This window comes from Pan troglodytes, chromosome 15 (assembly GCF_028858775.2).
Source record: "Pan troglodytes isolate AG18354 chromosome 15, NHGRI_mPanTro3-v2.0_pri, whole genome shotgun sequence".
Lineage (NCBI taxonomy): Eukaryota > Metazoa > Chordata > Mammalia > Primates > Hominidae > Pan > Pan troglodytes.
Window position 1 is genome coordinate 50,863,391 of NC_072413.2, and position 26,736 is coordinate 50,890,126.

The following is a 26,736-nucleotide window of genomic DNA, read 5'->3' on the forward strand; positions in this document are numbered from 1 at the left end:
TGCCACTGCACTCCAGCCTGGGTGACAGAGCAAGACTCCGTCTCAAAAAAAAAAAAAAAAAAAAGCAGAGTGGCAGCTGTCAAGAGCAAGACTCACGTCCATTAGGCTGCACTGACTTTTAGTGTCACTTTTGCAGTGGATTTCAGAACCACCAAGAGTCTTTTAAAAATACAGTAGTTTTCTACACAATAGAAAAAATTTAAAAATCTTGGACTATAAATAAGTTTAATCTTACTATGTATCTTCTGCATCTAGATGTTTTGGTTCAGCATCAGACTGAGATTCATCTGTGTTGTTTTGTGTATTGGCATTTTATTCATTGCTGTTTTCATTGCATCTTAGGACTGGATTATAGTTGAGTCTACTGTTGAGACATTTGATTGTTCCTAGTTTCTTCCTAAGTTGTGCGCTTTGCATATTCTTGTGCTTGTCTCCCGGAGTGTATGGGCAGGAGTTTCCCTAGGGTGTTTGTATACCTCGCAGTGGAATTTCATGGGGGTAGGATAAATCTGTAATTTTACCAGATGATGTTGAAGTGTTTCTGAAGTGCTCTGTTCCAATTTATACTCCCACCAACAATACGTATTCCAATGATTCCATACTTGATAGTCAGATTTGAAATATTTTGCTAATATGGGTAGACCTGAAACTGTATTTAAAATTTATTTCTCCCAAATTTTCTAGAATACTAGTGAAGTTAAACAGTTTTTCATAGATTTATTGGCCATTTCAGGTTTCCTCTTTTGTGAAATACCGAATGTTTTGTCCATTTCTCCTTTGATTGATCTGTGTGCGGGTTCATTTTCTGGATACCAATCCTTTGTCAATTATGTGTTGCAAATATCCTCTCAACTGGACTTGCCTTTTACTCTCTACGGCAGCTTCATAGTTCTCATTAATGTAATCAGTTTGTACTATTTGTGCCTCTACACGAAATATCTTTCCCCAATGTCATATAAATGGTCTGTCATCTTTTTAAAGTTGTGTGGTTTTGCCGTTCACATCCAAGACTGTGACCCATTTGGAATTGATTTGGACTTATACATACAGGGATGAGGTTGTGGTCCAAATTCTTGTTTCATAAAGATAAGCACCAGGGCCGGGTGCGGTGGCTCACGCCTGTAATCCCAGCACTTTGGGAGGCCGAGGTGGGCAGATCACAAGGTCAGGAAATCAAGACCATCCTGGCTAACATGGTGAAACCCCTTCTCTACTAAAAATACAAAAATTAGCCGGGCGTGGTGGCGGGTGCCTGTAGTCCCAGCTACTCGGGAGGCCAAGGCAGGAGAATCGCTTGAACCCAGGAGGCGGAGGTTGCAGTGAGCCGAGATCACACCACTGGACTCCAGCCTGGGCGACAGAGCAAGACTCCGTCTCAAAAAAAAAAAAAAAAAAAAAAAAAGATAAGCACCAGCACCATTCATTGGGAAGCCCTTTTGTTTTGTCCCAATCTGCACGGCCACCTCTCAGAAACCAAGTGTCTGTATGTGTGCATATGTATTCTGGAGTTTCTGTTTGGATTCTCTGGTTGTTTTATTGATCTCTGTGCCAACGCTACACTTTCAACATACTTTATACTAGTTATGTGGTAAGGTGAGTCCCCTCACCTATTGTTTAGGAACGTTTTGGCTATCCTGGCCCCTTGCTCTTCTGTTTTCCAAATGTTCCTTCTAAGGCTAATTGGATTTATAATTAGGCCAGCACGACATAAACAAGGTTGTTTAAATATGCTTATCAGTAAACCTGACAGTAAACGTGTTCACTTGAATCTTACTTGTCATAAAGGTCACAAAATTTAGATCTGAGATGAGAATTTTATGCTCATACCTCCTCTTTATCATGCAGTATCTGCAAACCGTATTAATACGATACAATTTTAAACTTGTTTGGTTGGCTGTGCTGTTTTTAATCACAAATTTAATTAACATTGAACTTGGACCACTTCCCTGAGCGGTAAAACAGATAATGCCTGGCCAGTGAAGCCACATGAGACTATAATTAGATCTCATGAAATAATGGTCTCAAATTATTTTAAGTGCTTGTAATTTTTAGTAATATGCAGTCCCATGAACAAATATCAAAAGGGAAACCCAACTGAGAGTGTGTGTGTATGCTGATAACTGTTTATTTAGGGAATTTTAATGTACACAATCAGCCTGGGAAACTTTGTACTGTTTATTAAATAAAGCAGAGAAAACAAGAGAGGATCAACACAGTGGGAAATAAGGTCACCAGATAAGGCTTTTTGGCTACTGCTTCCTGTTCTGGGTAGCTCTGCAATTCACTCTGAGAATTTTACTCCCTTTACCCAGATTGCAAATTTCCCATTTCCTGTCACTTATCTCTGCCACCTCCCTCATTCTTGAGCTGCCAGACCAAAACAGTTCAAACAGATAAAGACACAGTTAACTTGTTGAAGAGAACAGAGCTCTCCAGTAAACAACTTCTTCCTAGATCTTACTTTGTAGAGATGAGTGGAAATATATCAGCAGAGTAAGAGTTGGATCAACTTATTGTACCATGTTCATTAGGTCTGCACCGATGTAGCAAGTTAACTCATCCTTGCCTTTCTTCTGCCATTTATAGGACAAAAAGAGGTGATGATGCAATAGCTACAAAAACATTTTGTGAGTGATGGATTTGTAACTCAGTGTCTGTTTTTAGAATTAAGGAGAGAGAAGATGGCGGCTGTGCAGGGTTATCCATTCAGTATCAGTGATGTAGTATGTCACAAAGGGATGGACTTCAGAAAGCCTTGTGCTCAGACTTCCTGAATTATTGATGTGATGAGTGAAGACGTTACCATGTTTTAAGTGATGAGTATAAAACAGCTGTATCCGTTATCAAACTTAGTTATAAGGGTGGCTGTGCACGGTGGCTCATGCCTATAATCCCAGTGCTTTGGGAGGCCGCAGAGGGAGGATCACCTGAGGTCAGGAGTTCGAGATCAGCCTGGACAAGACGAAACCCTGTCTCTACTAAAAATACAAAAATCAGCCAGGTGTGGTGGTGGGTGCCTGTAATCTAAGGTACTCAGGAGGCTGAGGCAGGACAATTGCTTGAACCCAGGAGGCGGAGATTGCAGTGAGCTGAGATCGCACCACTGCACTCCAGCCTGGGCGAGAGTGACACTCTGTTTCAAAAACAAGCCCAAAACAAAAAAACTTAGTTTTAAGGAATAGAAATTATGATCTCACTGCATCACTAACTGATCTTTAAAAGCATCTTAATAAGATTCAACATTTTTTTTAAAAAGTAAAAATACAATATACAGAATAACAGTATAGTCTGTGACGTACTTGCTTTTTGGCCTCTGTAAGAGTAGAGGGTCAAGAATGGCATGTGGCTTTTCCTTGATAAAGTTCATGTCTCTAGCTCCCTGACTTTGAAAGTTCACAGTATGTAAAACATAATTTGTACTGAGTTGAACTTAATGATTTATTACATCAGCATCAGGGGGCTTCCAGCAGGTTTCTTTTTTTTTTTTTTTTTGAGACGGAGTCTCACTCTGTCGCCCAGGCTGGAGTGCAGTGGCAGCACAATCTTGATTCACTGCAACCTCCGCCTCCCAGATTCAAGCGATTCTCCTGCCTCAGCCTCCTGAGTAGTTGGGGCTAATTTTTGTATTTTTAGTAGAGACGGGGTTTCACCATGTTGGCCAGGATGGTCTCGATCTCTTGACCTCGTGATCCACCCGCCTCGGCCTCCCAGAGTCCTGGGATTACAGGCTTGAGCCACTGCGCCCTGCCAGGGGCTTCCAGCAGGTTTCTAACCTGATGATTTAAGGGAAAGAATTGGATGGGAGCTAGGTTGGGGTTCTGTCACCAGAGCTTTCATGTCCACATGAGCTTGAGTCACATGGAGCAGAAAGCTGAAGCTAGGTCTCTGGAAGTCCCAGCTGGTATTCTAACAGACCTATGTTCTCTCTAGAGAGGTCACTACTAATAGTGTTCTCAGAATTCATGAAAGGTTTGTTTTTACTACTACTAGATAGGGATATGATTGGCCTTGGCAGTAATCATAGATGTGTGACTTTAAACAGGTCAATTGGCCTCCCCGAGCCTCATCTATAAAATGAAGAGGCTGAATTGTATGAATCCTTGAGAGAGTATGAGTACTTAGCACGTTTCCTATTGCATAGTTGGTGTCCAAGTTAGTTTGCTCTGTATTAAACTATACTGAGGCTACAAAAATTCTGAGTTCTAATAATAATTCCTTTGGTTATTTGGTTTGGTTAATAATTTGGTTATTTCCAAAATAACCATCATTATATTCAATAAACCCACGTGTAACTGATCCTAAGTAGAAACCATAGCACTAAGATCCAGTCCTCAAGGATGTAACAATTCTATGTTAGGGGCAACATGATATACTCAACCATAATAAGGACGATTACTCTTTAGTTCCACAGAAGGACCAAATTCAATGGCAGTTCAGGAGGAAGAGAGTTTTTGGCTGCAAGGAAACTTGAAAGTGTTTATGGAAGAAAGAGCACTTGAGTCTTTTTTTTTTTTTTTGAGATGGAGTCTCACTTTGTCACCCAGGTTGGAGTGCAGTGGCGAGATCTTGACTCACTGTAACCTCCGCCTTCTGGGTTCAAGCAATACTCCTGCCTCAGCCTCCTGAGTAGCTGGGACTACAGGTGCGCACTACCATGCCCAGCTAATTTTTCTATTTTTAGTAGAGACGGGGTTTCATCATGTTGACCAGGATGGTCTTGATCTCTTGACCTCATGATCCGCCTGCCTCGGCCCCCCAAAGTGCTGGGATTACAGGCATGAGCCACCACGCCTGGCCTTTTTTTTTTTTTTTTTTTTTTTGAGATGGAGTGTTGCTCTGTTGCCTAGGCTGGAGTGCAGTGGCACAATATCAACTCACTGCAATCTCCGCCTCCTGGGTTCAAGCAATTCTCCTGCCTCAGACTCCCGAGTAGCTGGGATTACAAGCATGTGCTACCATGCCCAGCTAATTTTTGTATTTCTAGTAGAGACGGTGTTTCATCATCTTGGCCAGGCTGGTCTTGAACTCCTGACCTCGTGATCCACCCACCTCGGCCTCCCAAAGTGCTGGGATTACAGGTGTGAGCCACCGCCCCAGGCCCACTTGACCTTTTTCTAAAATGCTAGACAGATGAGGTGTAGACAGATACAAACTGGATGAAGGTCCAGGACTAAAGACATTCCAGACTTGGGGAATGATAGATGGATGAGTGCAAAGTGGAGAATGTGAGCTGCCCAGCTGGACTGGAATGCAGATTGTTGGGAGATAAGGATGAAAATGTGGGCTCAGAGAGCATACAAAACCTCTGAGCACTTTACTTTGGCTTTTATCCTGTAGGCAATAAGGAGTCGTTAGCGCTGAAATGCAGCTAGCGCTATGTTGGGGCTGGATTAATCTCAAAATCACTGGGAAGGCAGCGGGGCAAACCAGAGGTGTGGCAATCAGCACGGAGGCTACTCTCACTTGTGTGGAGGCCGTGGGACTAGAAAGCACTTGAATAGGTGTGGTTTCAATCAAACATGTTTTGGGGCTTTTAGTAAGTGACATGTAAGTTGGTGACTTGCACAGTCACTTACTAAAGATGAGGAAAGGGAGTATATTTTAAAATGTTTAGTGGAAAGGAGCTCTTAGATTTAGGAGCAAGGCCTGTTATGGCTTTAGAGTACAAAGAAAAGTCATAGAGAATGTCATCACAGCCTTGTCTTAAGATGGTGCCACACTACAGCAGGCACAGGACAAAGAACTGAATTTGGATGACGGTGACAGCAATGACAAGAGAAAAGATGCAAGGCTGTGTGAGGGGAAAATCAACAGGAATTGGTCTAATTACATGCAAAGGGTAAAGGACTAGAAATCTGAGTCTTGAATGATGACAGCAGTAATGACTGGGAGTAAATTCATAAATGTATTTTTTTTGTAAACCAAGAATAATTTTGTTATTTAAAACAAATTCTGCCACAGCCAACTTCTATTTATAAGTACATTTCTAACATTTAGATATTACACATTCATTTTTAAGTATTAAGAAAATGAGGGCTTTTCAATTGAGGTGAAAGACTATCTTTGAGATAAAGTATCTCTATCTGGCAACGCTGTGGAATACTAACCAGTTGTTCTCACAAAATAACATGCAGGCAAAGCAATTCCAAAAGGCAGAAGTTCATTTCTACTAAATTAATACTATGTAAACATTAAAAACAAGTACAAAAATAAATATTAAATAAAAGTTTTGCTTTTATTTAAAATAAAATGCATTTATACAGTCTTTGAACCATGGATTATTGAACAACACTGGTAATCCACCTCTCCCTCGCACCCTTTTGGGCTATGTGAGCTAGGAATTTTCTGACTAGCACCAATACAGATTGTAACAGCGCAACAGACTAGAACATGGCCAGTCCAGGCATTAGAGTTAAGGATATTGTGGCAAATCATGATCATAATGAAGTCATTCTTAATTTAGTAGATATTAAAACTGCACGTTAATTATATCTCTTAAAGGCATTTAATTAATGCAGAGATTGCTACATTTAAGCCATCTGCTAGTTGTGAGTAGTTTTTAAAAAACTGTACAATTTTATAAAATTTGTGTTTGTACATTAGTTACACAAAATGCATACTTCATAGAACTTTACTTCATATTGTAATGCAAAGAGTTGCATATTTTAGGCAGACAGTGATTATGCTGGTGAATACTAAAAGTGTAATACAATATGGTGTAAAAATAAAAACACGAGACAATATACATAACATGCTTATTCAAGGACAAAAACAAATCAAGCACGACGGACTAATAGCATTTTCCTTCAAGGTCAAACACAATGACATTACTAAATATCAGGCCTCCTGCATGCCTGATTTATTTGGGGGTAGGGGGAGGAATTAAATGGCTACCAGAAGTAGGATATTTTAAAACATGATATCAAATTAAACATACATTAAATCACATGCATTAGACATGATAAATAGAGTTCATATAGGTTAAGCCCTGGATAGCTTTAAAATAGATGGCTTGTTTCTTACAGTTTGGCTAGCTTAAATCAGTGATGGTTTGTTCCTGATTTGCCCACTATTTCAGTTTCCAATTCATGGCCCTAAGGAATGTGTGCCAAATTCAAGTTTATTATATCATATCATGATAGATTAATAGTCGTGCTTGTTTAGTGCACATATTAACTGGTCTGGTAAGGCAAAGAAGTTTTCATGATAAAATGATAAATTTCAAGCTTACTTTATTAAGCAGCATATAACAAACAGCTTTTAAAGTTAAATATTGTTATGGCCGTGGAGTTCCATTAAACAGTATTTCTATTCACACCCAACCACTGGTAAGTTTGTAGAACATCTCTTCATCTAAACTCTCGTTTTGGTCTTTTGCACGTGTTGAGAGAAATATGTAGCCACCAATGAATTCATGAACCACTTTGCAATCTACTTCAGTACAAATGAAGGACAATCGTACTTCATCTGCAAACTCTACGGTGACCTGGAACAAAGACAAGAACCATCAGTGCTGTCCCAAATGCTAGTTGGCTGGGTCCACACAAAACTACTGTGCTACTTAAAGTCTGTCGTATCACAAAACACTTGTTGATCCTCAAATGATCAGTCTGTCTAAAACCTAAACTAATAATGCCTTTAAGTAAGTCCCAAAGAAGAAGCTAAGTTTATTGCCCTTCCCCTACACTTTAAGTTTTCATGTTCTGAAAAGGAAGACTAGGAATGCAAGGGTTTTAGGTCGCTCAGTTCTCAAATGGTCTCTGGTGATTCAATTAATGAGAATGCCTCTCTTCAAGTCGTGCAGGAAAGCCTACTTCCTGTGTTTTAACATTTGCTTCAGATACTTAAACTTTAGGTATCACGTTTGAGTATTTCAGAAATATAAGATTCTTTGAAGTAATAGGAATTGATACAATAAATCCAATATGATCCTAAACCAAATGACTTATTAGTAAAAGATGGTTCATTTTAAATGATATTCGTATACTCCAAGACTGGGGGCAACATGATGTACAGTGGTAAATGTGCCAGGTTTTTAAGCCTAAAGCATCTGAGTTCGAAATGATTCTGTAGTTACTTTGTGCGTGGTCATAGACAATGATGGCCCTCAGGTCTCTCTATTGCAGTGTCTTCATTTGTAACGTACGGTAATCCAACTACCTTAAAAGGCTGTGATGAGGTTTCGAGACAGGGTACTAATGTAAGCCTCTAGTATCATGTCTGGCACAGGGTAGGCATTCAACAAACAGTAGCTGCTATTTCAGAGTAGATCGGCTTTATCCATTACAGAAAGACAAAAAAGGCAACATTCTAAGCAAATTATGCACTTAGAATTTTAGTAACTGGGCTAATTATGAAATAGGCAAATTTAAGTGAGAAATGAATAGTCAACCACGGTCTGTCTGTACTTTAAGAGGTGGTGGTACAAATAATCAGCAGAATTTATAGGCCTTTTTATTCTTAATGTACTAATTTGTATCAGAGAAGGACTATATTCAAGTAACATTGTTACGAGTTTACCATTTTGATTTCCCAGTTGACATTCCACTGTTTCATGTTGCTGAAACGCCATGTTTTAATTGCATCTCCAGTGCTGGCATCCATCCGAATCAGTCTGTTGTATGCAATTCCAATAAGTTCTTCTTTTTTGCCCCCTTGGAACCTATAACATTTAAGAAAAGAACAGTTAAAAACATGTTGTGGGGGAACATGTTGGACTGCTTTTCTTCAAGATAAGTGTTCTCTCTAACCCTAAAAGAGTACTATTCTTTTTTTTTTTTTTTTTTTTTTTGAGACGGAGTCTTGCTCTGTTGCCCAGGCTGGAGTGCAGTGGCGCGATCTCAGCTCACTGCAAGCTCCGCCTCCTGGGTTCACGCCATTCTCCTGCCTCAGCCTCCCGAGTAGCTGGGACTACAGGCGCCCACCACCACGCCCCGCTAATTTTTTGTATTTTTAGTAGAGACGGGGTTTCACCGTGTTAGCCAGGATGGTCTCTATCTCCTGACCTCGTGATCCACCCGCCTCGGCCTCCCACAGTGCTGCGAGTACAGGCGTGAGCCACCGTGCCTGGCCAAGAGTGCTATTCTCTTAGTAGTAAAACAAACACAATTATCTTGAATTTTTAATGTAGAAATTAAAAGCTTACAAAATACATTCTAACAGTCTTTGAATTCTACTGTAATATGAGTTAATGGGTCTACATAGGTATGCTTTAGATGTTTAATATCTAATTACATGAGGTAGATTAAGCAAAAATGCAGATTAAGGTTTACACATAGATGCTTAGAACCACTGACCTTGCAATGAAGTGAGTGATGCCAAATTCAGGTAATGACTGCCAAGCTTGAATAAATCTCATCTTGGCTTCAATTAGACTCATCTGAGCTACATTCTGATGGGCCTCCAAGATTCTCGCTGTTATCTAAACATGAGTAAACATCACCTTTACCATTGAACATTATTCTCTCATGGGAGAACTGAGACAAAAGATCAAAAGATTGAATTACGTACCCCGTACCCCAAAATCATATTGTTAAGAGTTGAAATCAAAATATCTGAAGCTACATTTGGACATTGTAATAATGTAATGTATAACGATTTTTCAAAATAAGTCTTAATTTCAGTTTTCATATATCAACAAAAAGTACTATTAGGAGTACATAGTTGCCACACTTGAGACATATTCCAAATGCATACATATAACGGTACTACTATTACAGAACAGCACATTCTAATCCACATATACATGAGTTTTAATTAAATTTAGCACTATGTCTATAATCAGAATGAATACCTGGAATACGTGTTTCTAGCAGGAATATTTGTTAGCAGCTTTAAGGTACTTGAAATCACCATAATCATTTCTATTTTAAATTTAAATTTCACTACTGGGGTAAATTCCATGAGGGAAGGTTGTGGCTATGAATTTTTATTTATTCTTTTTCTTTTGTGGTAAATATGGAGAACTTACCAAATCTCTTATATAGCCTGGCTGTAGATGGCAATGCGAGGAAAGAAAAAGGAAGCAGAAAGAAAAAAAAAGGCAATCAGAAAAAATGGCAACGAAGCAAAGAAAAAGTTGCGGTCACCTGCAAACCAAAATTCCAGCCAAAAGTCATGCAAAAAACTACTTTAGGTAGAAACCAAGCAAAGTAAATGCAAGAATGAAAAATGAAAATGAGGAAGCAGCAATTACTTTCCATTTAGAACACTGAGAAACACTCCACATTATTTTAGAATGTTAAATGTTGCTAAAGAACCTAAGGGTAGAAATTTGTAGGGAGAAGATAAAAAGAGCAAACATTTCTTTCCCCCTACATCGTGTACCCAGTTCTCACCGGTTAGGGTAAAGCCAATTATTTTAGTAGCAAAATAAAAGTATCCAAAAGCCTTTAAAGTCTTCTCAGATTTAGTCAGATAATATGATCCATGCACTGCTTTTCAGAAATAAGAATTTGAAAGCATGAAATAAGTGCAGTGCCCATCTGTTTCTTTTTTTACACAAGAAAAGCAAACCCCTCAGTTACCATGTGTTTTTTGCATCCTTTTTCCTGGAAGGGAAAATAAAGAGATGCCGTATACTACATGAGGAATTTCGGCTTTATGGCATTAGTCATTTCCATTTAGATTAACATAAATCAACATATAGAATAATTCTTCAAAATTTAAAAATCCAGTTTGAGAGTCATATTTATTTAAAAATACCCATAGCATGTTTAGTTAATATATGTATAATTGAAGGGAATTAAAGTAGGTTAAATACAACAGGTTATTTTGATAGATCCAAAAGAAAACTACGAGTCTATGCCCAGGTAGGGAAGAATGTCCTTGTGGCCTGCACATCTTCCTACAGCCTCCAGAATGCAACTGGATACAGCTTAATAATTACTGAGCACTATGTCCAGTGTGACTAGTGTGGTATCTGACACACAGTAGCAACTAAACTTCTGAATGTCACTACTTACTAGGCACCAGGGCAATAACATCATGGTCGCTATTCTCTGGAAACAATTTTTTTTTTCTTGGTCGCTATTCTCTGGAAACAATTTTTTTTTTCTGAGACAGAGTTTCACTCTTGTCACCCAGGCTGGAGTGCAATCTTGGCTCACTGCAACCTCCACCTCCCGGGTACAGGTGATTCTCCTGCCTCAGCCTCCCAAGTAGCTGGCATTATAGGCGTGCACCACCACGCCTGGCTAATTTTTGTATTTTTAGTAGAGATGGGGTTTCACCATGTTGGCCAAGCTGGTCTCAAACTTCTGACCTCCAGTGATCCACCTGCCTTGGCCTCTCAAAAGTGCTGGGATTACAGGCGTGAGCCACTGTGCCTGGCCAACAATTTGTAAGTCTATTCCAGCAGAGTGTGGTGGCTCACACCTGTAATCCCAGTGCTTCGGGAGGCCAAGGCAGGTGGATTACTTGAGCTCAAGAGTTTGAGACCAGTCTAAGCAACATAGCGAGACCCCATCTCTACAAAAAATACAAAAATTAGCCTGGAGTGGCAGTGCGTGCCTGTGGTTCTAGTTACTAGGGAGGCTGAGGTGGGAGGATTGCTTGAGCCTGGGAGATGGAGGCTGCAGTGCGCTTGAGCTATGATGGTGCCACCGCACTCCAGCCTGGGAGACAGAGAGACTGTGCCTCAAAGAGAACAAAATACACACCAAAAAATCTAACCTATAGCTCTAGTGAGAGAAAGGAGGGTTAAAAATGTGCATTTGATTAGATGGCAACATGAAAGGCAAGGCCAGAAGGATCTTTAACCATGGACCACACACAAACTGTCCTCCTGTCAGTTAAAGATAAATCTTCAGTTGATAGTTTCTAGTCAAGAACTATCATTTAAAAGGCTTCTGAGAAAACAAATAGTTGACAGTGAAAACAATGTGTGGCAGCTCTCATTTAAGCTCTTTTATCTCCCTGATACCTTACTGTGAAATGATAAAATTGGTCAGGTTTGAAATTACTTATTGCCTTTGAAGGCAAATAAGTTCACTTTTAGAAACAAGATTCTGTATAAATAATTTTAAAATATTTAAATAACTACGAATGAAAAATGAAATTAGCACTTGCTTTACTTTCTCTTTTTAACTTACAATCTACATTCCATACAGTTCCCCAGGGCAGCATTTCCTCCATTCCTTACTACTCCCACATCATATGACCACGGGATAAACAATTTCTAGGCTTACACAACCTCTGAGACTTAAAGACAAATATTCTGTGATTAAAACTTCTGAACATTTAGGTAGAAATAATTTTAGACCCATATAATATTATTTTTAAAGTTAAGGAATTAGTAAGTGTTCTGGGCATTTCATTGAGCCTTTTTAGTATGTTTTAAAATTATTCCTTAACAAAGATTAAAGCAAAATTAGATAAAAACAAAATGTTTATTTTAAAGGTCTTCGTCCCCCCACCCCCAAACTAAAGCCTTCTCCTTTTATGGCATGATGTTGGGGGCAGAGAATACCAGGGCCTATCCCAAGTGAAATTCCCCTGTAAAGGACTTTTTATGTTGTACCAAAGAACCATTTTCCTAAGTAGCAGCCCTTTTATGATATTAATTTCCAAAGAAAAGAATTCTAAACAGAGTGAACAAAAGCAAATTTCAATGAAAATTTACCAAACTGTGTAACTATGTGTAAAATTTTGGTTAGGTTCTGACTGAAAATGTTAAGAAAAGACATGGCTAAAAATGTACTCTTGTAAAGTTTCTTTCTAAAGCTGGAAAAGCCAATTTCAACAAGAGCAGGTATTATAGATTTTGTTGAGAAATGCTGGCTGCACTTTATGTCACATTTGCTTAATTATATATGGAATAAAATTAAATAAATTAAGGAACACAAAGCATTGAGACCATATTCAATTCCCTAAAATGTCTGAAAGAACACCATGTTAACAGAAGGATTTCTGCAAGTTGTTTAGAGTAAGTTCTCAACTATTCTGTGTCCTTATCTGTTCTATTAAAATGATAAAGATTTTTTTTTAAATGACCAATTTAAACTGACTAAAGGTTACTTTATTTTCTACAGATTGAGTATCCATTATCCAAAATTCTTGGGACCAGAAGTGTTTTGGGTTTCAGATTTTTTTGGATTTTGGAATATCTGCACTATACTTACCAGCTGAGGATCCCAAATCTGAAATCCAAAATGTGCCAATGAGCATTTGAGAGTCATGTTGGCACTCAAAAAGTTTCAGATTTTGGAGGATTTCAGAGGTTCAGATTAGGGACACTCTAACTGTATTTTATATTCTAACCACCTGATACAAAATTAAGACTAAAAAGTTTTGTTTAAGAGGGCAAAAACAAAGTTATGTACAAAATTATAAAAACAAACCAGCACAGTAGATGAAGTAAAATGAAGTAAGTACCTGCTTGTTCTTATACTTTTTTAGATAGCGGGGAGACACCAAACATTCAGGAGTTATATCAGTCGTGATCTGCTCTGGTATTAACTGAGGATCTGGGTTTAAATGCTGCATCTTCAGAAAGGAAAGAATATTCTGAACTTCTAAGTTGTAAGAACTGTCCGCCATGGTCTTGCCTTTGGAGGCTAATCTGCAGGCTGCCATCCAGTGTGCATACTGTTTTTCCTGGAGAAAAGAAATACTGATGTGTGCAATGTATCATGAGGTGGGTCTTTCAAGTATAAAATATAAGGATGACTGGTCAACTCATTTAAGAAAATTGAAGTGTATTTTTAACTGGAAAACTTACATTGTCACAACGAAGCCAGATTTCATTCATGCCTTCTGCAACTGGAATCAGGAGTTTAATGTTAAATTTTTGGCCTGAAATGTTTACATCTGGGGTAACTTCACATCCTGTAACAAAACATTTTTATTAAAATGGCTAAATTTACTTTTAAGAAATCTCAAGTCAATACAAGCAGCCCTCATTTTGTGGCATCTTAACATGTTGGATTTTGCCATAGTATTTTATGAAGGCATCTGCTGCAGAAGGTAACATACACATATACTTGGGAAGCTGGAATGAAAACAACTGTATTCAGGCCAGGTGTGGTAGCTCACGCCTGTAATCTCAGCACTTTGGGAGGCCGAGGCGGGCGGATCACCTGAGGTCAGGAGTTTGAGACCAGCTGACCAACATGGTGAAACCATGTCTCTACTAAATACAAAAAATTAGCCGGGGGTGGTGGTGGACACCTGTAATCCCAGCTACTTGGGAGGCTGAGGCAGGAGAATCACTTGAACCTGTGAGGTGGAGGTTGCAGTGAGCTGAGATCGCACCGTTGCACTCCAGCCTGGGCAACAAAAGCGAAACTCTCTCTTCAGAATTTCACTTTGTAGGAGGCTTTACAGAAGGGAGTGCAGATTTACTGAACTAGGTGTTAGATATTGGCATAACAGCTGGCATAAACAAGTAGTAACAGTATAATAAATATAGCGAAGTAGAGCTCTGCAGTCAGAGAGACTTGGGTTCCAGACCTTTCTTTGTCACTTATTAATAATAATTATGGGCCATTTAACTTCTCTAAGTCGACATTTCCTGACCTTGAACTCTACCTCACAGGGATGATTTAAGGATAAATAAGATAATACACATGTCAAAGCTTCCTAAAGCTTATTCCAATTGTCCGAGAATGACATGAACAAAGCACAGTGTCATATGATCATGCAGTAGGCTCTACGAAGAAAATTTTAAACTGTTAGTAGGGCTTGCTTTTTCAATTCCTCTTGGCACAGAATATAAGATCATACACACTCCATATTCAGAAGAACAAATGTTAAAATTGTCATTTTCCCTGTCTACATAAATATTTTAGTATTAAATAAAAAGAACACTTTAGATAAAGGAGAGGCCCTCTTTATTCTCCTCCCCAGAAGCAACTCCTACCATGAATTTGGTAGATTCCCCCCTGCCCTTTGTTTTCTTTTTAAAATATTTACTACATATAAATTTCTTCTTTTATATCTCCTTTTATACAGGCTTTAGAATGATGAGAACACGTGTGACGAACTGTTTGATGTGCAAAGTTGAAATAGTTGTTTGAAAGTACACAATCTTTTGCACAAATATCATTAATAATTCAAGAGGATTTACAGTACACAATTCCATAATAATTAGGCCTCTTTTAAAAAAACAAGAAAACTAAACAGGGAGAGACAAAGTGGGTGGTAACTCAGGCACTAGTGTAGGCTCAGAGGCCTACAGGGGCCACATCTCAAACACCCATTCCATGCCACCTCAGCTACCTACTTCCATGGCAACCACTGGACTGCCTCAGTTACCCAATTAGTGTACATCTGAAAGATGAAATGCAAACAGCCAATTCTGATCACAATCTCTAATCCTAACTCTTTGAGGAACCCTATGCTTTGAGGAACCCCTCCACTTTCTCCCCAACAGCAACAGAAGGAAGCAACAGCTCCCTCCTTCCCAACCAGCCTGGACCACATTCACTGGACATCAACTCCAACTGCCGAGACTCACTGTCTTCACATTATACATTCTCCTAGCAAAATCTGCACCCTAGGTAAATAAATCCCTCTAACTTTTCCTTGCCTATACTCAGGCTGCTTAGCACTGCAAGATGGGAAGAAGCAAGAAAAAAAGGTTTCACTAGAGATTCATGGATACCAACCTCAGCTGGGCCCTTTATGCTTGCATCCTTCTGTGCTTATACAGACATTTTCAACAATGCCTATTTCAAATCTTCTCAGACATCCTACAATGTCACTTGGTCTCAAGGGACAACTCCACCTCTTATGTCTCCAAGAAAATGAAAGCCACCAGAAGTTAAGTCCCTCCATTTCCTGCCACCCTACAAGATAAACTTAGCTGTCCTTGCTTCCACGCAGTGCAAGAGGCATCCCTCATCCTCCAGCTTTCCTATCCAAGTGGGCTGAGTTCATTACCATCCGAGCAACCCTGCTCCACCACTGAGATCCTCCCTCTCAGACACTAGATTTTCTTCTTTCTACTGCCACATTTCCACCAGCATTTAATTTCCTTGAGTCTCTCCCATCTTACACCACAACCTACCTCCCTTTTCTGTTACCTCTTTCCCCCTTCCTTGTCATAGATAAAGTTCATTAAAAAGCTTTGCCTCCTTTTTTTTTTTTTTTTTTAAATAGAGACAGGGTTTCACCATGTTGCCCAGGCTGTTCTCAAACTCCTGGGCTCAAGCAATCCACCACCTGCCTTGGCCTCCCAAAATGTTGGGATTATAAGCATGAACCACCGTGCCCAGCCATTTTTGTCTCTTATTTACTTCTCAGTGACTGTACTTTGGCTCCATACTCAATAAACCACTGAAGTCTACTTAACTTGTTCTTATCAAGGTCATGAACTACATGGCTAGATACTATGTTGGCCTAACTACCTTACTTTACTACAGTACTGGACACTGTTGACTACTCTGTCCTTTTGAAACAAGTTTTATCTTAGCTTTCATCATACTTCACTGCCATAGTCTTCCTATGCATTTTTTTGTTTGTTTGTTTCCTTTGCAAGGTCCCCTTCTTCTAACCTGCCCTGTCTCTTAAACATGGGTGATCTGCAGGGTTCTATTCTTCATCTTGTCTTCTCACATTACAGACAACCATTGCAATGGCTGCACTTACTTACCATTACTAACTGGTACCCTATCAGTATCTGTAGCACGTGCATCTCTCCCCTAATCCAATGTCTACAGGCTAGCTCCAAATAGACATCCCACAGGCACCTCAAATTCAAAATATCCCCAAATTAAACTCATCTTTCCCCCCAAACCCAGCTCCTTTTTCTACATTCTTCTCATCTTCTACATTCTTATCTCAGTATCACACTATCCACCCAATTGCACAAGTCAGAAAAATGACCCCACTTCAACCTCCTCCCAAATAAGTCACCCAGACTATTGACCAAACTTCCTCAGTATCTATTCAATCTGCCCCTTTTCTCATCCCATGTTGATTACCTTAATTTGGATTACTATCATCTCTCTAAAATGACTCCTCTGCACCATAACTGGTATAAATATGGATCTTGTCATTTTTGTGTTAATGTTCTTTCAGTGATACGTCACTGCTGCCAGTTCAAAAAACAATCTCCTTACCATTTTTATCATTTAATGTCTGCCAGTTTCTTCTGCGACTACCTCTCATGTTAGCAGGAATCAGATTCAATAGCTATTAAGGAAGTATTCATCCTTCCCCTTAAATTCTATTTTCCAGCAGCACAAAACTCTCTAGGCTTTTTTTTGAGATGGGGTCTGGCTATGTTGCCCAGGTTGGTCTTGAACTCCTGGGCTCAAGTGATGCTCCCACCTCAGCCTCCTGAGTAGCTGGGATTACAGGCATGTGCCACTGTGCCCGGCTCTCCATCCCCGATGAAGTCTCTCCATCCTCACTGAAGATTAAGTTATAGAACACCCTTACCCCTTGCTCCTTTCCTTTCCAAAGTACTATTTATTACCCCAATTGTAATTTTATCTCCCCAACATGCTCTAAACCATCCTGAGGATTGAGACTGTAAGTGGTTCTTCCTTGTATCTCTAGTACCCAGCACAGTTTGTGGCACAGGAGTTCACTTAGTATTAGCTGAAATAAATTTTTAAGAACTTTGCATTTTAGATCTCTATGAAGCCTTGGCATCCAGTCTAACACTCTCATTTCTCAGAAGAAGATACTATAGGCCCAGATGTGCTATCTTTCCAAAATCACAGATCTAAACCAGGTGTAGTGGTGTGCACCTGCAGTGTCAGCTACTCGGGAGGCAGAGGTGGAAGGATCGCTTGAGCCCAAGAGTTGGAGATAAGCGTGTACAACATAGTCTCAAAAAATGAAACAACAAAAATCATAGGGCTTGTTTAGTAGAAGAGCAGCATCCAGACCATTTGATTCTTGGTCAAGGTGTTATCAGTGCGGTGCCTGTGATGAGTGCGATGATCAGTGTGATGAGTCCTTTGAGAGGACTTGGGAGCAGTGGGATGAAAACTGAGAACAGCTTATAAACTTATTAATTCCATGCCAGGACTTGACCTCTTAGTTATACAGGAAGAAGGTTAAGATATGACAGGGACAGTGAGAACAGGGGCCAGAAGACAGATTTAGTCTCAAAGTCAACAGTGGATCATTTACGCTGGTCCTGGGCAGCTGAAGAGGGAAGCAGGAGAAGGTTGCAACAGATCCTGAGAGCAACAAAGAATGACAGAGACCCAAAAGTGAAACGCCCATGACTGAGAGAGGAAGGTAGTGACCCTAATTAAGAGTTTCAGGTAAATTACAGAATTCCAAAATGTGGGAATAGCAATTGTCTACCCAGGACTGAGTTTTTCTATTTTTTTAAAATTTGTGTAACTTTAAAAGCAACAGTTTAAGTGACTACTAGGCAGAGCTCATGTACTAGGGTACAGATTTCAACACTGTGTTGAAATACAGTAAATCTATCCTAATGTACAATATACAGTCACGCATTGCATAACAGCATTTCGGTAAACAACGAACTGCATATACGACAGCGACAGTGCCCTCAAAAGACTATAATGGAACTGAAAAATACTGCCTAGTGACACTGTAGCTGTATCATAGCTCACATCTGTGTAAACAAACCTATTCTGCTGCCAGTAATAGAAAGATGTAGCATGTACAATTATAAGTAGTACATAATACCTGATAATGATAAATGACTATGTTACTGGTTTATGTATTTACTATACTATTCTTTTCATCATTATTTTACAAAGTACTTCTACTTAAATAAAAAAGTTAATTGTAAAACAGCCTCAGACAGGTCTTCAGGGGGATTCCAGAAGAAGGCATTGTTGCCAGAGGAAATGACAGCTCCATGCTTGTTACTCCCCCTGAAGACCTTCCAGTGAGACAGGATGTGGAGGTGAAGGACAGTGATATTGATGATCCCAATCCCGTGGAGGCCTAGGCTAATGTGTGTGCCTGTGATTTAAGCTAACAAAAGGTTAAAAAAAAAAAATCTAAATACAAAAAAACATATAGAATAAGGATATAAAGAAAATATTTTTGTATAGCTGTACAATGTTTAAGCTAAGTGTCATTAGAGAAGGGTCAAGATGTTAAAAGTAGTTATAAAGTTACAGTAAGCAAAGGTTTGAAGAAAGAAAATTATTGAATAAAGTCTATAGTAGCATATAGTAATGTCCTAGGCCTTCATATTCACTCACCACCCACTCACACCCAGAGCAACTTCCAGTCCTGCAAGCTCCATTCATGGAAACTGCTCTATACAAGTGTACTTTTTTTTTTTTTTTTTTTTGGAGACGGAGTTTCGTTCTTGTTGCCCAGGCTGGAGTGCAATGGCGTGATCTCGGCTCACCGCAAGCTCCACCTCCCGGGTTCAAGCAATTCTCCTGCCTCAGCCTCCTGAGTAGCTGGGATTACAGGCATATGCCACCATGCCCAGCTAATTTTGTATTTTTAGTAGAGACGGGGTTTCTCCATGTTGGTCAGGCTGGTCTCCAACTTCCGACCTCAGATGATCCGCCGCCTCAGCCTCCCAAAGTGCTGGGATTATAGGCATGAGCCACCGCGCCCAGCCAAGTTGTACCTTTTCTAGATTTAGATATGTTTAGATAACAAATACTTACTATTGTGTTACAGTTGTCTACAGTATTCAGTACAGTAAAATGCTGTACAGGTTTGTAGCCTAGGAGCAATCGGCTATACCATACAGCCTAGGTGTGCAGTCAGCTATACCATCTTGGTCTGTGTAAGTACACACACTCCATAATGTTCACACAATGACAAAATCACCTGGTGACACATTTCTCAGAATGTATCCCTACTGTTAAATGATACATGACTGTACTAAGTACAATTTAGAAATATGAATCAGGAAAAGCACCTCTGTGTTTTAAGTGTTAAATGAAATTGTTTTGGGAGTCATTTTTGTGAAATCAGTCTGGAGCCCTTTTCCCTGGTGCTGTTGTCCACATCTGAATACTTCGAGTTAGAAAGGCCTTATCTACAAAAACATGTGTACGTACAAATGTACCCAAAGAAGAGATGGGCTGGGCCACTAGGAGTAACTCAGAACTGGCTTGCCAAGGGTGGCGCAACCTTTGCTATGATCAAGCAGGTGGGAAACCAGGAGACTATGGCTGCAGGTGTTAGCTCCAGCGCCTAGTAATACCTCCCTCCTTTCATTTTCTGAGTCTCTAACCCCTTAGCTCTATTCCGAATTTAAGTCTCCCATGAATGCACCTGACTGGAATCTAAGTCTCATTGGAAATGAGTCTAGAAAGTGTATTTTAGTTTTTTAGTCTTTGCTCTTCTAAGGGAAGATACAGTGAGAGGACTGTGGAACAGACAATGCGGAGCCAGCTGATTGACTGCATCATCCAAAAGGCATGCCATGTGCCAAGGGTGTGTGCTCACGGGAGAGTGGTCCTCAGGGGATACAGCTTTCTGGAGAAGTGGTATCTAAACTGAAAGTGAACAAGGTGATTTTATTGAAAAGTATTACCCCAAGTGAGAGGCTCATTAACGCTCTGCAAAGAAATCACAGTGAGCAGCAGAATGCCATCTACCTGCAGAAGAACCAGACTAATCTGGAGAGGAAATTCGCCTACCAGCTGAGCCAGGGCATCATCAGATGAAAAAGGTGAAGGAGCAGTATGGAGAACCAATAGAAGAAATCACTGAAATAGAAAATTAAGCTGTAGGTCATAGACCTTACTGAAGAAAAGGAAAAACAAAATCCAAAACAAAGCCAATAGCTGAGGCTTCATCCAGGCTTAGCCCAGGCTGTAGGAAGCAGACCTGCCACAAACGCCCTGAGGGAAAGGAAATGAGCAACCCAAATACCAGACCCTAGTTCTGAGATAGCTTTGGATTTGAAAAGACAGGACAAGAGAAAACCAATGAGACTCAAGGTGTCAGCTAGAAGCCTCCGAGGAATATCCTGAGGAATATCCTGAAGCGGCCTCAGAAGCCAGGATGAGAGCAAAGACAAAACTGTGTGAGGAAGAGGTGTTGGGGAAGGGGAAGGGGAAGGACTTGCCCAAACCCTGAAAGTGTCAGCTACTCTACTGGCAAGCCAGGAAAATTCAGAGGCTGAGGACCCTGAGTGGGACCAGCCTGTCATCAGTGAGGGTGAGGAAGAGCAGGATATGTCGAAGAAGGAAGCCCAGGGATGACTACAACGTGGCTTAAAATAAGGCACGTTATTTTAAACAGACAAGGAGGCAGCCCCTGCAGAATAAGGAAACTCTAAATGTCCTTAATGCTGAAGATCAAAAGACAACGTAAGCTTACTTGACAAGTTAGAAATGCAGAATCAGCCTGGCGCGGTGGCTCACGCCTGTAATCCCAACACTTTGGGAGGCTAAGGTGGGCAGATCAATTGAGGCCAGGAGTTCGAGACCAGTCTGGCCAACATGACGAAACCTTGCAGCTGGGTGTGGTGGCGCACACCTGTAATCCCAGCTAGTGGGGAGGCTGAGGCACGAAAATCGCTTGAACCCGGGAGGCAGAAGTAACAGTGAGCCAAGATTGCACCACTGCACTCCAGCCTGGGCGACAGAGCAAGACTCCCTCTCAAAAAACAAAAAAGAAAAGTTGAATCATACATTTCAGGTCAAGTCTGCACAAAGAGATTACAACAAAATATTTATGTGGAATTGAATACTTCAAAACTGTGAAAAGGACTATGTAAAAGAGACATATCTAAACATTTTTCAAGTACCCAAAGAAGTAAAGAAATTGATTTTTTAAAAAAACTTGTTATCCCAGCAAGTGGCTCATTGACTATTAGGCCAATGGGGATGCCACCATCAACAACAGCCATGCCAGGTTCTCCTTACCCCTGAGGTTCATCTGATGAGCTGGTGTGCCACTGGATTCTTCTTTGCTCTTATAACAAGAAATGGATGTGTCTTTGAAGGTGCACCAATATTGCTTGTAACCTTTCAGAGTCAGCTTTTTTGGCCTATGTATCAAAGAGAATTAACAACAAAATCACTTTGAAGTAACTTTATTAACGCTATATTAGCAAAGTTTCACAATATTAATTTAAGTCTGGGGTCAAGTTTTACACGTGCTGAAATCGATCCCCCTTGGTCAGTGTCTTATTAGTCAGTGCTACTGTTACTGGATGCGAGCCTCCCTTCTCAATCTGCTCTAGAAGATCCCACAAACAGCGTTCCGAAGAGAAAGGCAGTAGGGCCTGTGTTCCAGTATTCTGCAGCTGTAGCCATCACATCTATCACTAACTAGCAGGTCACATGGGAAGGGTAGGAAAAGAAAGGTGAAGTAAATGTCAGTAATTGGAAAATTCCTAGATCCTGTAATTACCTGCAGGTTTATGGGTGTCTGCAGGATTGCCTTGGAGCCTCTATAAAGATGCAGATTTACCTGGCAGGACTGAAAGTGGGGGATGTGCTTCTTTCTCCCGGGTAAATTCCAATGGTGACATTAACTTGCCACTCCAATATCAAACACAGAAGGAAGATGACAGAGCAGTCATGAGGTGTGTAAGGAAAGGTGCAGGTAGATGAGAAAGGTGGGTCAAGGGGGAAGGAGAAAGGGTAGGGGAGTGGATCTGAAATCATGCCCTTATCTCAGAAGTTCCATATTTTGAACTGCTGTATGTTCAGCTATGGTAAATGGTTTATTCTAGAGTAGTTTTATATCTTATATAGTAGAAAATAGTACTTTCCACATCACCTCCTTTCCTTTTTCTCCTCTCTGCCTTAATGCCGAGCTCTCTTGATTCTGTGGAATATAGCTGGATAGAGTGTTAAAAATCTTGATCAGATATACTAGAACTTTACATAAAATGTTCCATGAACAAATGAACAGAGTTCAATAGAATCTTGCGCTCTGAACGAGGAAATAATCACTGGCAGTGACACAGTTCATTATGTACTGCTTCCAACTGAGGCCCGGAGGGGCTGTGCCACTGTATTACTATATTTCAGCATCTGTATGATGCAATCTAGGTTTCACAATCTTTTTTTTTTTTAAAGAAAAATGTTTATCTGATAAAAGAATGAGCAGTGTGATTTTAATTTCGTGAAAGTGGTTATTTTCTCTCGTGGTAATTTGGTGTTCACCTAACTGGTAAATCCTTTTACAGTAGATGCGTTTGTTAGTCAAACTTAACAGTTAGTTTCAATAATGCGACCATGACTATAAAGCTGACAGTTATTAATATTTGGCATCCCTCCCTTTTTTGTACTTACTTGAAAACTTTAATGTAGTCAGCAAGTTCAGGAATGGAAGTAATGTCACCCTAGGAGAGAGTTAAATCCTTTTTTAATTTTTTTAATATTTGAAATTCTTTCTAATGTTTGGTATCTGATATCAAGAACTAGCTTACTTAATAAACAGAACGACATAAAATACAATGATAAAGATTTAAACAACAAAATCACATTACATAGTCTTATGGACCATATTCTTCTTGGTACAAAGGCATTTTCAAATAGCATAAAAGGTTAACAAAATTTTCATCAAAATGGCAATTTATACAACCCATGAGAATATGTTATCTTTAATAGTGCTGAAACTGTTTGTAGGTGCATATAAATCTGTACATTGTAAAAGGCCTGAAGTGTTTCTTCAGCAGTAACTAATCCCTATACTTAAAAACCAAACCCAGTGTTTCACAATTTTCCCGAGATCTATTTTTTTCTTTTTGTAGTATTTCAAATGTACACATCACTAAGTGGATTTTTACCATGACTTGAGATTATTTTCCTCTGCAGAAATGTCTTCCCACCACTTGTAAAAGAATTTGCAGAGTATTAGAGTATTAGATCTATTCTTACTGTTTTGAATGCACTAGAGACTAATACATTATTACTTTAAAAACAAACTTCCCAGTGGTGGCAGGAGCACTGCTTAAGGCCAGGAGTTTGAGATCAGACTAGACAACACGGTGAGACCCCATCTCTTAAAAAAATAAAAACTTAGCCAGGTGTGGTGGTGCATGGTTGTAGTCTCAGCTACTCAGGAGGCTGAGGTAGGAAATGGCTTGAGCCCTGGAGTTTGAGAATGCAGTGACCTATGACGTGTGCCGCTGCACTCCAGCCTGGGCAACACAGCGAGACCCTGTCTCAAAATAAACCACTTTGCTCAAAGTTCCTGAAAAATTAACATCTGATTTCTCTCTCTAAAGCATTAAATATTTCTCTCCACCACCCCCAAATACTTTGAACCTAAATCCACAAAATGGAATGCATCAATTCAAGCTAAATTAGTAGGTAAAAAAAAGATTCACCCTACCAAAATTGTTGACGTTTTACCCCCTTCCAGAGTAATCTCCAGGTCTGAAAGGGCAGCATCAACTTCATCAACTTCTTTGTCACTGTTGTTCAAATGATTCTCTGACGTCATGATTGACAGCTTATTGATATGATACTGAAACCAGAATTATTTTATTAAAATAATTGCTATAACTGTAAAACTCTAAAATGAAATTACTATCTGAATCTATATTTAATGCTTTTCAGGACCTCATTTGAAAAGACAGAAGCGTCTAGGAACTAGAACGATAGGAAATAAATACCTGAAATCAATATCCTAAACCTGCTAATAAATACTTATCCAAAAGAAGTAGGGTCTTTGGACACATACCAATGAATTCATCATTTGGGGGCCCTAAGACTTAAGAGAGTTAACTGGTCCTCAACTGTACTTCACATTAACAGAGATTTTAGACTTTTTTTTTTTTCATTGTAATCTGCCCTGTGTCTATAACAGGGCCTGTTATCAAGAAATATTGAATGAACATACAGAATACGCATAAGGTCTTTTGTAGAAACTGATGAACACTGAATGCTGTACACTGCTCGTATTACCCAGGAGAAAGTCATCATTATTATGTCAAAAGCTAAAGCTCCACTTTTTCCCCATCCTTGCTTCATGCTCTGTATTCTCATATCTAAGAATGTTTGTACGTGAGTATGCACATGGACACCCACATATACGTGGGTGGGGAGGGGGCAGAGAGAGAGTAGTGAGTAGTGATGACTACTCACATGTAGACAGGAAAATTTTGGGATACAGAATAGTTACTGATTTTAAATATACTTCAGTAAGTGACTTAGAACAAATATTATGTTAAGCCTTAGGTTTTCTACAAAGGTCAGCAGAACCTTTAAATCTTAATCAATTACCTTTCAAAGCAACAAGCGGCACTCCAAATGTCTAAAGTATTCATTCAATACATTCATTTCATGGGAACATTTAGTGAACTAATCTGAGGCCACTTACCAATGTTCTTCTGTGTTTTAAGGTTTAGTGATTGGTAATGAATAGTCTCTGACTACTTCAATTGTGCTGAAATGAGATCTTACAATTGTAGAAATGTCAATGTTCATAAATTATGGGAAATGAGGTAGAGGTTGAGGCCCTCAGGTCCCAAATGTCAGAGTATATTAAGAGTCTGGTGAAGAATTGGTCAAAAATACAGATCCTTAGGTTTACTCCAGAGATCCTGATTCAGGAAGTCTGGGGTCCAGCCTGGAATCTGCATTTTTACTCACTGCTCTGGGTAATTCTGATGCAAAATGTCTTTATGAGTCATACCGGAGAAATCCTGGCTGTGAATGGGACTTAAAAAATCCAGCTTTGCTTTCAAAAGTGCAAGGGATATCTTAAATTTCTTAATACATACTCTGACTTAAATGCTTTAAAAACAATGTTACTAATTCATCTACTTTACTTTTTATCCCCACCTTCTTGTTTTGTATTATTTTGCTTCTTTTTACTATTGTAAATTTACTTTACACAAGGATCCAGATGTCCCAAGGAGAGTATACTTCGGAGTATAGGTTCTCTCTGAAAGAAAAAATTCTAGGCATCTCCTCCTCACCATACTTTCACAGTTTCCTTATTCTGGTACTAGATGGCTTCCTACAACCTTAGGGTCAGTCTCTGAGAAAGCCTCCAACAACTCAAATCTGTATGTCAAAATACTCTCATTATATCTAGATTCTAAAATGGTCTTGGAGGGCTATGGTTTGAGACCATTCCATTTCCATGAATTAAAACCTGTGGTCTCTGAGGTGTTCCTTCTGTAGTGATATGGAATGCCCAAGATACACTCGGGGAGGTGGGCTGCAGAATCATGCCATTCCTGTGAGAACACAACTGTGTGTACTCTCATTTTACAAACACGTTTTGAGCACCTACTATGTGCCAGGCATATAATAGGCATCTGTTGGTTTTAAAAACAATAACCATAAACATGTACTATTTTTTAATACAAAAATAAAGCAACAGTATAAAATCTGTGGTCTTTCACACATATTTTACAGGTATTATTCTATCATTGGCAAAACCTCCACTAGAAAATCATAAGCCTGTATCAAAGTGAGGAGGATGCAGGAAGAAAGCCATAACCACGTGAGGGGACTCCCAACAAACTGCTCCAGAATTTAATTCAAGAAATTCACCAGAGAGTCAGAATTATCTGGAAACACAATACAGGATCCTAACTGGCTCATTAATCAAGTCCCTAGAAAATAACTGATTAATCCATCTGTGACCTGGGATTTTCCTTGTCTATGCTTCTTTGCCACTCCTTTCATTATGTAAAACTAAGGTGGAAATTAGCTGTTCTTGCTTTAATTTTTTTTTTTTTTTTGCTAACCTCACTCCCCATTCTTGCTTTCTAATGTCAACTTTTTGGGTCACAACTGAAAACTTTTCTGGATGCATAAAAGAAGGCATTTGGAAGACTGAGAGCATTTTTGTTTGTGTTCTAAGGAAAAACAAAATCCCTTCTACAGTGAAAAGTTCTTCAAC

The 26,736-nt window shown here is 39.5% G+C and overlaps 1 protein-coding gene across 7 annotated transcripts in view; it reads right to left on the minus strand.

Annotated features, from left to right (window-relative positions):
* Nucleotides 1–6,214: 6,214 nt before the first annotated feature.
* FERMT2 (FERM domain containing kindlin 2) overlaps nt 6,215–26,736 on the minus strand; it is a 94,727-nt gene continuing 74,205 nt past the window's right edge. For 2 of the 7 annotated variants that reach the window (XM_009427818.5, XM_009427815.5), the window contains 10 exons: nt 24,211–24,345; nt 23,166–23,215; nt 21,786–21,910; nt 13,721–13,827; nt 13,375–13,596; nt 10,527–10,550; nt 9,971–9,991; nt 9,297–9,421; nt 8,521–8,662; nt 6,215–7,486 (listed from right to left, as the gene is read on the minus strand). In XM_009427818.5, coding sequence (XP_009426093.1) covers nt 7,313–7,486; nt 8,521–8,662; nt 9,297–9,421; nt 9,971–9,991; nt 10,527–10,550; nt 13,375–13,596; nt 13,721–13,827; nt 21,786–21,910; nt 23,166–23,215; nt 24,211–24,345 — 1,125 coding nt within the window. In that variant the 3' untranslated portion in view covers nt 6,215–7,312. Of the gene's footprint in view, nt 7,487–8,520; nt 8,663–9,296; nt 9,477–9,970; nt 9,992–10,526; nt 10,551–13,374; nt 13,597–13,720; nt 13,828–21,785; nt 21,911–23,165; nt 23,216–24,210; nt 24,346–26,736 lie in introns of all 7 variants that reach the window. The other 5 variants (XM_003314326.6, XM_009427817.5, XM_003314325.6 and 2 more) reach the window with 3 other exon arrangements.